This window comes from Vipera ursinii (genome assembly GCF_947247035.1).
Source record: "Vipera ursinii genome assembly, chromosome: 4".
Classification (NCBI taxonomy): domain Eukaryota; kingdom Metazoa; phylum Chordata; class Lepidosauria; order Squamata; family Viperidae; genus Vipera; species Vipera ursinii.
Window position 1 is genome coordinate 86,409,129 of NC_139514.1, and position 13,339 is coordinate 86,422,467.

Genomic DNA, 13,339 nt, shown 5'->3' on the forward strand with positions numbered 1-13,339 from the left:
CATATGCCACCCTGGGGATTTTTTTAAAAGGGTGGTATATAGTAATAATTCTTCTCCTCTTCCTCATTTTTTTCAAGAAGAATTTGCATTTGAAAGTAGATAAGGGATTACAGAAAATTGAAGATTAGCAAAAATGTATGCTGTCTACTATTCATAAATAAAATATTTATCATGCAAAAGGTAATATCCAAGAAAACACAAACAAAAAAAACGTAGCCAAAAGTTATTTTTCATCCTTTAATTAACTTAAGTCAGTAAATATTTTAAGATAGTATTGACCACAAAAACATTTTAATGTGATTTACTTTTATCAGATATAATCTTGCTTTCCTCCTAGTCTGCCTTTTACTGATTCATTACTAAGCATTTGTTGGTTCCTTAGAGCTTAATTTTCTAAATCCCCATGCTATTGTAGCCTATTGCTTTGTAAATCTGTTACTTTAAAGTTCTATGTTCTGTCATGATCGTCTGTGAGTGGATAGTTATTTGTTTCTATGCTAGCTATTTACTAAATGTCCTATTTGTTAAGCATCTTAAATGCAATCCAACTGGATTTATGGGTTCTATAGTTGGTGAACTTTTTAACCAATAGAATTACTTTATTTAGGTAGTAGTAATATAGCTTTATATATTTAGTAATATATCTGTGCATATATTTATGTATATCTTTACAGGAACAAAAGAAATATAGTTTCCCACATGCAACACTATATTAATTATTTTTATTTCCCCTTGTGCATTCCATAAGGTACCGGTGCGAACCACATCCAGATCACCTGTGCTATCCCGCCGAGATTCTCCACTACAAAGCACTGGGCAGCAAAATAACCAAGCAGGTCAAAGAAACTCCACAAGGTTTGTAATGTTTTCTTCCTGACACCAAGGTTGAGGGGAAAAAGCACCCTGGAATCCCATCTTCACTCAGAATATAAGATTTGAGCTGTGTTGATTTTTTTTAAGCCAAAGCCTGCTATAGCTAAGCAATCTCAAAAGGTGTATTTATACCTTTAGGAAGTAATAACATCTTAATGATTTCCCAGCACGATTTATATAAATAGGGTTTCCTTCTGAAGAACTGTGCTAGGTTATCATACTTCAGCCTCTTTTTAAAATATATTTAATATGTCAGAGAATAGTAGCAAAAATAATAATTTTGATATTCAAATTAAAGTTAAACTTATTATTTAACTTCACTGAAATAATAGAAATGATTGCAGAAACCTGTCTGTTACATTGACCAGTTTTAATCCATCTCTTTAATTCTGTTTAATTATGACAATTCAGTGGAGCATTTTATGGGTTAACGTAACTTACATCTGCTCCCTCAGATACCAAAGTTATAGCAGTTTCTAATCATGTCTCTTAAACCTGTTTTGTGATTTTTGTCAGCTTGTACAGATTGAGAATGTGGATTCTGTGTATGATCAGTCTCTTAGGCAATACATAGTTGCATTAGCTTTATTGTCTAAGTTAGTCATAAGAGACTTGCTAGAGTAGGTGACAAATGTGTTGAATTTGCAGTGAGACCTTCACCAAAAATATCCCTCCTTTGATCTAATCATATTAAAATACGAGAGCATTTTGATGTTTATCATTTTTTAGCAAGAAGGGTATGGTGATTTTAGCTTTAGTCATTTGTAGAGTAACACATTAAACTCTAGTTTAAACTCTAGAGACCGTAGAGCTTATTTTAGAATATAGATTGCATTGTCCAAGACCCACAAATGTCAGAGCAGTTTATTTTTCTTTTGTCATCAGCCCCAAGAAAATTACTAGACCTTTAGGCTTACAGTATATCATGTGACAGGCTGGATCAGGATCAACATATTTATTCAGTTATTTTGTATCCTGCCTTTTCCCCAAGGGCTCAAGGCACTATACATAACATTTCATTGCTCAGTTTTTCCCACAACCCTGTGAGGTAGTTTGAGCTTTGCTACAGTCATTCAGTGAGCTTTCGATGGCCAAAGATCATACACTCTTAAAAAAGAAAAGAAAAGAAAAAAATCACAATCTGTTCGAGTGCCCATAATCCAACATTTGAATGTGATTAGTTGGGAATGATAGGCTGAAGTACAATGGGCTCCAGTTTAGGCTGGTAATGGCCAATTTTTCTTCAGTTGTATCACAAGTGGATCACTGTAATGTACTATAACAGGACTGTCTTTAAAGAATCCTATAAATTTATACTGATCCAGACTGTAGAAGCAAGTATGTTAATGGATATATAACAATGCATTGATGTTATATTAATATTCCCTTCTGTATTTATTGCTAGTTTGCTTCTTGGCATACATTAGTATTGTGATTACATTTACAAGTAGTCCTCAATTTACAATCCCAGTGGACCTTAGATTTTTTGTTGTAAGTCACTGTAATCATAAATTGAGTCACCCTGTGACTGGGCTCATCACTTTGATGATGGTCATTAAGCGAATCATTGTGATTGTTAAGCACATCACATGATCATTAGTCCAAAGCCAGCTTATCCAATAAGCATTTTTTTTGCCAGAAAGTGGCAAAATAACATTGCAAAATGTAAGCATGCGACTGTAGGATACTGCAACTGGTCATAAATGTGAACTGGTTGTCAAATACCAGAAATGCAATCACAAGACTGCAGGGATGGTCCAAAAGTCTTAACTGCAATGATGGCCATAAGTAGCTTTTTTCAAATTCATCATAATTTTGAAAGTTCTTAAGCAACTGTAAGTCCTCAATAAGTTGAGAACTACCCAGATAACACTAAATAGCTTGGATTCTAGAGACCCAACATCATACCTCATAATAACCTGAAGATATCATATGAATATATTTTTAGTAGATAAAGAAGAATGTGGACAACAACACCATCCTTGCTTCTCTCCAACTTTTAAAAGTCAAGAGAGAAGCTAGCAGAAGGCTAGCTTGTAATTGCTTGAATGCAACTGTTGTTGTTCGAATTCAAAAACATTCCTGAATAGTCTATGGAGATTCTTAATCATCTAGGTCATAGTTGTCCCAAAGATGCTTTTTCAGGAGGCAACTGGACTTCTTTGTTTTTCTTTGAAGACATTTTGCTTCTCATCCAAGAAGCTTCTTCAGCTCTGACTGGATGGTGGGGAATGGAAGGATTTATTCTCCTTGCAGACAGCTGGTCATTTACATTCTTTTAGAGCAGGCATGTCAAACTTGTGACGTGTTGTGACGTATCGTGACTTTTTCCCCATTGCTGGCAATGGGCTGGGCGCGGTTTTGCCATGATGCATCCGGCCCATAGGCCGGCAGTTTTACACGCCTGTTTTAGAGAGTCGTTGAGGCCACATCTTCAAAGATGCTACCATTGCAAAAAAAGAAAACAAAGCCACTGATAGAAGGATCCAAAATAAATAAGAAAATGTTTTTGAAACATTTGAAACAGAAAATAGTTATAGTTATAAAAAAGGCAGAAACTTGTCCACCCCAAGGATAAAACACCCAGATACAAACTGAGCAATCTAGTTGATATATGCAGTACAGTGCAGTGAGCCATATGCAGATGTACATTTGGGAAACAAAACAACCACTTCATGAACACATGGCACAACATAGGAGAACAAACCCATCAGGACAAGATTCAGCAGTCCATCTGCATTTAAAAGACAAAGGCCACTCTTTCGAAGACAGAAAAGTTCACATTTTGGACAGGAAGGACCACTGATTTGAAAGAGGGGATAAAAAGGCCATCTATTTCAAAATTGATCAGCCCTCTGTCAACAGAGGGGGAGGATATGACATCAGCTATCTCCACTCTACAACACAGTCCTTTCAACAGTTCCAAGAAGGCTTCACACACATTTGCACTACTCAGGTGACCTTGACAACACAGATAAACCTCTAGGTGGCCTCTCTAAAAGAATGCAAATGACAGCTGTCTGCAAGGAGTATAAATCCTTTCATTTCCCACCGTCCAGTCAGAACTGAAGAAGCTTCAGATAGAAGCAAAATGTCTAAAAAGAAAAACAAGAAAGTCCAGTTGCCTCATGAAAAAAGCATATTTGGGATTCCTGAATAGATTTTAAAAAGATTGTTTCCTATACCTCACCTAAATCATAATGGATAATTATAGTTCAGGTGTTCAGTGACATCATTGATGGTGTCGCTTCATTCTTTCTGGCGCTACTAGTACTAGCCCTCTGCTCTTCCCCAGTAGCATATTGGATGCCTTCTGACCTGAGGAGCTCATCTTCCAGCATCATATCTTTTTTCCTTTTGGTACTGTCCATGGGGTTTTCATGATACTGGAGTGGGTTGCCATTTCCTTCTCCAGTGGATCACATTTTGTCAGAACTCTCTGCTATGACCTGTCCGTCTTGGGTGGCCCTGCAGGGCATAGCTCATAGCTTCATTGAGTTACACAAGCCCCTTTGCCACGACAAGGCAATAATCCATAAAGGGGCTTTAAGAAGATATAGATTAATAAAACAGGCTTAAATGCAGTGACCAAAGAGTGATCTTATCTCCTAGAAATGTTGCTAAAACTGAGATTAGGAAGTTTCAGTTTCAAATTGTCCATGGAAATATATATGTGACCTTAGGTTGACCCTTATCCCTCAGTTTTGCCTGCCTATAGAGTTGTTATTAAAATGGAAAGAGTCCCATGTGCAGATCCAAGAGTAGAAATAAGAGGCTTGATCTTCGGAAAACGGATTCACTTCTGCTGACACAGTCAGTGTGTTAAGCTAAAGAAAATGCACCCCCTTTTACTGTATCCATGAGGAGACAGCTGAGGTGAAAAACTGGTTGAAAATAGATTAACGTCTGAAATTATTCATGCTTTTTTCTTATTGAGAAAAGGCATCAAATCAGCAGGAAGAAAAAGAACAGTCTTTGTCTAAGCTCTTGTAAACCAAACAGGAAAATCTAGCAGGCCTAAGGTTTCCAATCTCTATCCGAGAAGAGAGGCAGAATATGAATTTTAATTTAAGAAAAACAAAGCAAAGTGATAATTAATCATTTTTTAAAAATCTATCGTTTTTAGCAATATAGAACCTCGGTTGCTCTGGGAAAGAGTGGAAAAATTGGTGCCAAGACCAGGAAGCGGAAGTTCTTCTGGATCAAGTAATTCGAGTTCACAGCCTGGTTCCCATCCTGGTTCCCAGAGTGGATCTGGAGAAAGATTCCGGATGAGATGTAAGGAAAAAAAATAAATTATTACCACAAATACATTCCAGGTTCATTGCATCCAGAAAGAGATTCTGAATGAGATATAAGCAAAAAAACCTGTTTCAAGTGAAGAATAGACATGCATTTGTAATCCTTCAAACAATTTTATTTAATTATGTATTTACTTACTTATTTACTTATTTACTTATCTATCCCTCCCCAAAAGGAAGATTTTACAACCTATGCTTAACAGTTGCTGTAAGAACAAGGGTAGTAGACTTTTCCTATATGATGCTGAGATTATACTGGCACGTCCATGAAATATACAGACATGCATTTTACACACACAGACACACACACACATATACACTAACATTCATACACATAAACATTTCTGTTTCCTAGTCACTTTTAAGTTATAAGAGCTATATATGTAGGAAAACTTAAATAGTAATTTAATCTGGGAAGAATACCTTTGAATATGTTGATAAAGAAATGTACAGGTAGTCCTCGGTTAACCATTCTTTCAGCAACCATTGAATGTTATGATGTGGCTCAATGAGCAAACTTGGGAATAGTTCTTGAAGTTACAACTGTCACAATATCCTGCTGATCATGTGATTGTATTTGACAACTTATAATTATGACAGTCAAGTGTCCTGTGGTCACGTTTCCTGTTTGGAACACTTACTGCCAACTTCCAACAAGCAAAGGAGATTGACAGGAAGCTGTAAATGACAATCAGATAATGATACACCTAATAACCATGTGGGTTTTCCCTAAAAATGGAAAGTAGAACTACCATTGTAAATTGACACACTAACATAACGTCATACTCTGTGGCCACATTCCTTGGTAATGAAGTTCTTGGTCTGAATTATTATTAACCAGGTACTACCTGCATTATTCTCATATCTGTTATTAATATTGACTATTAATCAAATTGAGATGTTTTAATAACTATTTTCTGTTTCAAATGCTTCAGAAACATTTTCTTATTTATTTTGGATCCTTCTAACACTGGCTTTGTTTTCTTTTTTGCAATGGTAGCAAGAACTGTCTGATTGTTTGCTGCTGGATGTTCCCATTTTTCTATTTTTTAAAAAATAAACTGGGCTTTTGTGTTACTTGATTACTTAGCATCATCAAAATCTGAAGGTTCACCTTCACAACGTAATGAAACTGCAGCCAAAAAGACTGAAGAGAAGAAAGAAGTCTTCAGACCCTGCAAACCTGCGGTAAGGCTCTTCTGTTGTGTGTTAGCTCTATATTTATGGTCTATATCTTTGCATAGAAGACAGTGATAATTGTTTGAATTAGCTGATAAGGAAATGAATGAATCAGGTGTGATTCATTCAGTTTTATTAACATTGGTCATCTGCAGATAACATAAGCAGTTTATTTTTATCCCTAGCATTTTTAATTTCATAATATGTCCAATAACTACTTCCAAGCAATTAACCCAAGCAAGCGGAATTTAAATCAGAGATTTTAGAATTCTTGAAAACTATGTGACAGCCAGTCCAAATGGGAAAGCTTTGGGCACAATTACAGTGATGATTTTGATGACTGAGGCCTATGTTAACATGGAGCCAAGAAAGAACCTCCATAGGCAGTGATAGTGCAAAGTGAATAAGGCACAGAAATGGGTAGAGTTAGAGTTTTCTCTCCCCCCCCCCCCCCCGGCACCATGACCTTCTTGAAGGGAGTTTTTTTTTGTTGTGTTTTTTTTTTTTGCTTTCACAACTGCTAAATTTAGGACATTCAAGACCAAGACTTCCAGTCATTCTTAACTCATTAGAGAAAGCCATGAGTCTTACTTATGTCAATACTATTCAGGAAAACATATTTTTCAATTTGCAAGCATTTATTCCTGAAAGCCCTACCGAGTTGCCTTTAGCTCTATTGCCCATTCAACACCAGCACCTTTCCACTCAACAGAGATGATGTACTGAAAGGCTAATCTGTACAGATAGTAAAAAACAGCCATTTCTTCTTTCCTCTAACTGCATTTCGTCCAACAGTAGAAGGGACGTTGCCTTTCATTTGGAATAGAATCAAGATCACGTGAAGTATTGATACCACTTTACAATGCCTTGGTAAGGCCACACTTGGAATACTGCATCCAGTTTTGGTCACCACGATATAAAAAAGATGCTGAGACTAGAAAGAGTACAGACAAGAGCAACAAAGATGATTAGGGGACTGGTGACTAAAACATATAAGGAACGGCTGCTGGAATTGGGTATGTCTATTTAACGAAGAGAAGGGTGAGGGGTGACATGATAGCAGTGTTCCAATATCTCAGGGGCTGCCACAAACAGGAGGGAGTCAAGCTATTCTTTAAAGCACCCAAAGGCAGGACAAGAAGCAGTGGATGGAAACTAATCAAGGAGAGAAGCAACCTAGAACTAAGGAGAAACTTCCTGACAGTTAGAACAATTAACCAGTGGAACAACCTGCCTCCAGAAGTTGTGAATGCTCCAACACTGGAAGATTTTAAGAAACTGGACAGCCATTTGTCTGAAATGGTATAGGGTTTCCTGCCTGAGCAGGAGGTTGGACTAGATGACCTCCAAGGTCCCTTCCAACAACATCATCATCATCATCACCACCATCATCATCATCATCATCATCATCATCATCATCATTATTATTATTATTATTATTATTATTATTATTATTATTATATCTGTACTCATAGTTTCCCACAGTTATATTTTTCCCATACATTAAAATTAGCTTGTTTACATGCACCAATAGAAAGCTTTTCTGAAGATCAGCAAGGCCAAATCTAATTTGATTCAAAAATTAGAAAAAAATTAATTTGTTTCCTTAAATCTCGCACCTGCCTTTCTTTTGACATCATTTTGACTTTTTATGGAAGCAGTTCATTTGTCTGATTCAGCACAGATGTTTTTGGTTTTTATATTACTGTTTCTTATAAAATTTAAAGGGAAATAGGGAAAAACAAGCTACTTTCCACTATACTGATTCTTATTTATAATCCCATGTCACACTCTTATTTCATGCTCTACTTTCTTACTCCTTCATTTAAAATTTTAAATAAGCCACTGCTGTAATTTTAGTATCTTTAAGACCCAAGATAACTGGATTAGTTTCTGAATTAATGTTGTATTTTAGTTATGTATTTCATTCCTTCATTTAAGTGTTTAAGTAAGCCAATGTGGTAATTTTAGTATTGTGAACCTCCAAGATAAGTGCCTTAATTCTGTACTAATTTTGCATTTTATCTTCCTTTCCCAAACCATGCACCATATCTTGGTCCAATGTTGATTTGCTTATTATGTCATGTGACTGATCTTCAGGGAGAAGTGGTAAGTAGAGTTAATTTATGAAATAACTTCAAACGTTAACATGACTTAACTTAAATTTACAAAACTTTCCATCCTCTTCTTCCACATGTGGCCATTTGAAACTGCCAAAAGAAATCTGTGAAATCTCAGGGACTATAGTTAGCAAAACTGGGCAGAACATAACAGGCAACTAGGAGGGAAGGGATTATATGATAAAGCTAAATTAAGAAAGCTTATATGGAAAAAAAATCATTCAATAACACTCATGTACTATCTCAGGAGATGTTAAATTTCAAATCCTGCTGTGAAGGTTATATGAAGTGTGTTTTGCTTGATTTAATTCTATTACAATTAAAGCATTAAAACATATACCAGTTTATCTATCAGTATTTCCTAAAATAATTTGCCAAACATAGAATAAAAGTATCAGTTAATTAATGGGATTCAGTTCTTGGAACAAACCGTTGAAACAGGCTCAGCATTAATTTTGCAACACTATTGTGATATGCTCTAGGATTTAACTGCTTTAGCAAAGGAATTGCGGGCAGTGGAAGATGTACGACCACCTCACAAAGTGACAGATTATTCATCATCAAGTGAAGAATCAGGAACAACAGATGAGGAGGAGGATGATATGGAGCAAGAAGGAGTTGATGAATCTACTTCTGGCCCTGAAGATGCCAGAGCAGTGTTAGTTGCATTTTTCCTATTTCACTTTATTAAAGAATCTGTCGTGGTTCTGATAGATGAAACCTTTTAAAAGAACTTCAAAGCAAAGATTTATTCCTCAAAGAACATTTTTATTCAGGAAACAAAAGTATTGACACTACATAGTTAAACCCAAGACTAAAAGTTCCCCTGATACAAAGTTACAAGTTGCAATTCCCATCCCAGAAAGGCTGTCATAAATCACATTCATCAATTATTCTAAAACACAGGCTCTCCTCCCAACCTTTCAACCCAAAACTTTATTTAACATTGACCTTGATTCTCACCCAGTTGCAAATGTTATGGCTAAGAGAAAACACTAAAGCATTCCCCCCTTCTACATCTGAGAATCCCAAATAACAGAAAAAAACACAAGGAAAGCAAAAGGTAAAATGGCTATAGTTTCTCAATTGTCGCAGCACTGACAGAATCTTTGTAATTTATAGGGTTGTCCTTTTTACCATACACTTCTAAAAAATAAACTAGAAAAATATATAACAAACAGAAAAATAAAAGGCTAAGACTGAGGGTAACAATAACAATTCATTTCTAATTCCATAATCTCTTAAAAGACAGGTGTTTCATGGATACGTAATAAGTAATTCTTTAGTTACAGTTATTTTAATATTGTAGTGAATCTTGAATATTGAAGCACCAATTATGACATGTCCTCACCAAACAGATCCACTTTGAACCTCAGCAATGGAGAAACGGAATCAGTAAAAACAATGATTGTGCATGATGATGTGGAAAGTGAACCTGCCATGACTCCTTCCAAGGAGGGCACTTTAATCGTCCGACAGGTAATGCACCTTTTCAGTATGTATTTGTTCCTTTTCATCAATTCATTCATTCTCCCATTTATCTTTTCCCACCTTAAAATTGGTTACAGATGCAGATGGTAGCTATTTGTGAATAAACAGATTTAGAGTATGCAAAGAGAACAATAGTTTTCACCTATTGTTTCCACTGTGTGTTGCATGCATACATTGGAATGACTTTTGTATGATTCTGCAGTGTTTATTTTAATCTCTTCTAATGTGGAATAAAAAAACACCTGTAGATGTCATAGCAGGAACCTGGTATAAAGTCAGTTGCATTTGTATCACTTCTAGTGGCATCTTATGGCATCTAAGAGAAGGTGATGAGAGAGCCCTGAAACAGTAAAACAAGGATCATCTAGTTCATTTTAAATCACTTACAGTTACACCACACTATCTCACTGAAGAGTTCAGCCAGCTTACACAAGACATTTCCTATCTAGGCAGGTTTCAAGACTAAGGCAACTTATCTTTAGGAGTAGAAATGTTGGGCCATACATAGTCTTGGTGTAATGAGATATTATGTAAGAAATGGTTGAGAAAAGGCCTCTGTTGTCTTGAACTTCCTGGTATATTAGGTTAGGTACATCACAGGACATGAACTTTACTAGTTTCATTTCTTATTTTTCAACTGAACATCATTTTTGTAATGGAGCCCCCATATTTTATTTAGATGGCATGATTATTGTTTAAACAGCTAAATTAAGACATTCACCAGAATGATAATTGAGTACAAGCGTGATAGCAAGAAAAAAATCACAAGGAGAATGCACACGGGTGCTATCATAGATGTGTTCTGTAGAAACTTAAATTTGCCAGTAAAGAAATTGGCTTTGCAAGAAAAAAATACAGTAAATCCCACTCCACAGTGAAGGCTTGGTTGATTAATGCATTGGTTAAAACATTTAAAATAGATCATTTTGCTAGGGCATAGACTTGTACACAGCACTTGAGCAAGACAAGTGTGCCTGTTTTTTCTACAGAGTACAGTTGACACAAAGCGTGCCAGCCATCATGAGAGCAATGGCTTTGCCGGTCGTATTCACCTCTTGCCAGATCTCTTACAGCAAAGCCATTCCTCCTCCACTTCCTCCACCTCCTCTTCCCCATCCTCCAGCCAGCCGACACCCACCATGTCCCCACAGACACCCCAGGACAAGCTAACTACTAATGAGGTATGTCTTGCACCACAGCTGGCTGCTTTCATAGGGTTATAAATGTATTTCCTAATAGCTAGCATCCAGAGAATTTCCAACTAGTGTCCCTTCTGCTGCTCTTCTTCCTGTCACTGTCCCTTCACTCTCCCAAAGTAACACATTTCAGCTCTTATGTACCAGCACTCTGAACTATTGAATTTTTACCTCAAATTTGCCAGTTGACTACTATTTTGTTTTGCTTTTTACAAGTAATTAATTGCATGGCTTTTGTATCACCTAAACTGAGTGTTTTATCAGCATTTGTTTCAAAGCTATTTTGGGAAGTGTCTAAAAGTAATCCTAGTGTGACTGGCTTTTTCAAGTAAAAATGCTGCCTGATTTAGCACAGTGCTGGAGAACTGTGCACGCAGGAGCCCTTGCTTTGGAAAAGGATACACTATATTTCAAAGGAAGCTTTTTGAAGCCTAATCATAAGTCTATTCTTTAGGGCAGTGGTGGTGAACCTATGGCACGAGTGCCAGAGGCGGCACTCAGAGCCCTCTCTGTGGGCCCGCATGCCATTGCCCCAGCCCCTCCTCCCCCCACAGCCCCCTCACTAGCAGCCCCCCCCAGAGGAGAGTCACCCCCAGGTGTGGCTCACGCGGAGCAGCATAGCCAAGCACATGGCAGCTGGGCAGCAGATGATGCTTCGGGGTGTGGGTGGAGGGCATGGCCACTATGGTGCTGCAGGGCTGCCTGGGTGATCGGCAGGCTATGGATAGCCCTGAGAGCAGAGCGAGGGGGGCAGGCAGAGCGGGGGTGGGCTGGTTTTTGGGCACCCGGTCTCTAAAAGGTTCACCATCACTGCTTTAGGGGAAAATATTAATATAATAATCAGTTTCTTTTTATGAATTATTAAGGTTGTTTTATTTTATATTGTTAGTTAAAATGAGCTGTCTTTGTTTTTAACATATATGGTTCTGCTCTGACAGGAGACTATAAAATAGGCTGTTTTCCCAGAATACAAATACCCTTTCAGTTTGCAGGCTATAAGAGATTTAAAATGTCATCTGCTGGCAATAAAGAAGAAATGTTAAGTTACTGCACATGAATTCTTCTAAATACATAAGATGTGCAAGTTTTTAGCATAGGAACAGTTTCATTTAATCCTGTTAGCCTAAAACCTTACTCAAATTTACTCTTCATGTATGAGAGCAGTAAAGCTGTTTTGAAATTGCTTACTGCATTGAAGTTAAATACCCCTATTTTCAACCACTTAGAGCAGCAGTCCCCAAACTTTGTAACCTGGCAGCCCAGGGAGGGGAGGGAAACCAGGCTACATGAGTGCTGGGCCAGTGTGAACACATGCACATGCAGCTCAACTTGTGCAAGTGGTGGGCTGGCACGCCCAGCTCAACCTGTGCCAGTTGAACTGTGCACATATGTGCACGTGTGCTGGCCTGCCACTTGTGCAAGTTGAGTGCAGGCATACGTGTGCACTGTCACGCTGCTCACGTAGCTACAGTCCAGTAGTGGGCCATGGCCAGGGTTTGGGGACTCTTGACGTAGAGCTCTTTTTCAGATTCTCAATCGGAAGCAAAGCATGCCACAGCAATAATAAGCTAATCTTTGTAAAATCACCACAAGATCTAAAAGTTAGTTTAAATGGCATACAACTAGTCATAGGATGCTTAAAACTGTAATGGCAGCTCATGTTTAGTAATGAGAGAAGGCAATCTGGCAACTAATTGGGTAATTTTCTGATAAAAGTGTCTGCCATTTAAATTCTGAGGCAAAACTTTAATTGCAGTTTGAGGGGTTGGTTCTGAACTAAGTTTTGAGATGAAATCTTCATCCAGATTCCAGCGTTGTAAGACAGTGAGGCTAATAAACCACAGTAGGTATACATTATAAACAGTTATTAGATTATGTGCCTCATTACTTCCTAAGAGAGGTTAACAGGGAATTACAAGTCGATACTTTTTGCTTATTCATATTAGAAAAAGGGAAATCTTTATATATTGCTTTTTAAAATCATATAGGCATTATCAACCACATGATATGAAGCACAGTTATGTTGCTTGTACAGTAATCAGGTAAAATATCTTAAAATAAATCTATTTCTCTATTAATATAGAAATCATGGTAAATGAACAGAAGTTCCTAAACATTTTAAAAATAGGTATACTGTAGATTGCATTCAGATGACAAAACAAGTCCTATGTAGTATGTG

The 13,339-nt window shown here is 37.1% G+C and overlaps 1 protein-coding gene across 4 annotated transcripts in view; it reads left to right on the forward strand.

Annotated features, from left to right (window-relative positions):
• Positions 1 to 13,339, forward strand: part of MAP4K4 (mitogen-activated protein kinase kinase kinase kinase 4) — a 192,668-nt gene that overhangs the window by 165,209 nt on the left and 14,120 nt on the right. For 2 of the 4 annotated variants that reach the window (XM_083363033.1, XM_083363034.1), the window contains 6 exons: positions 749 to 855; positions 5,000 to 5,151; positions 6,265 to 6,362; positions 8,956 to 9,131; positions 9,832 to 9,952; positions 10,954 to 11,145. In XM_083363033.1, the coding sequence (XP_083219159.1) occupies positions 749 to 855; positions 5,000 to 5,151; positions 6,265 to 6,362; positions 8,956 to 9,131; positions 9,832 to 9,952; positions 10,954 to 11,145 (846 nt within the window). The remainder of the gene's footprint in view (positions 1 to 748; positions 856 to 4,999; positions 5,152 to 6,264; positions 6,363 to 8,955; positions 9,132 to 9,831; positions 9,953 to 10,953; positions 11,146 to 13,339) is intronic. The other 2 variants (XM_083363035.1, XM_083363036.1) reach the window with 1 other exon arrangement.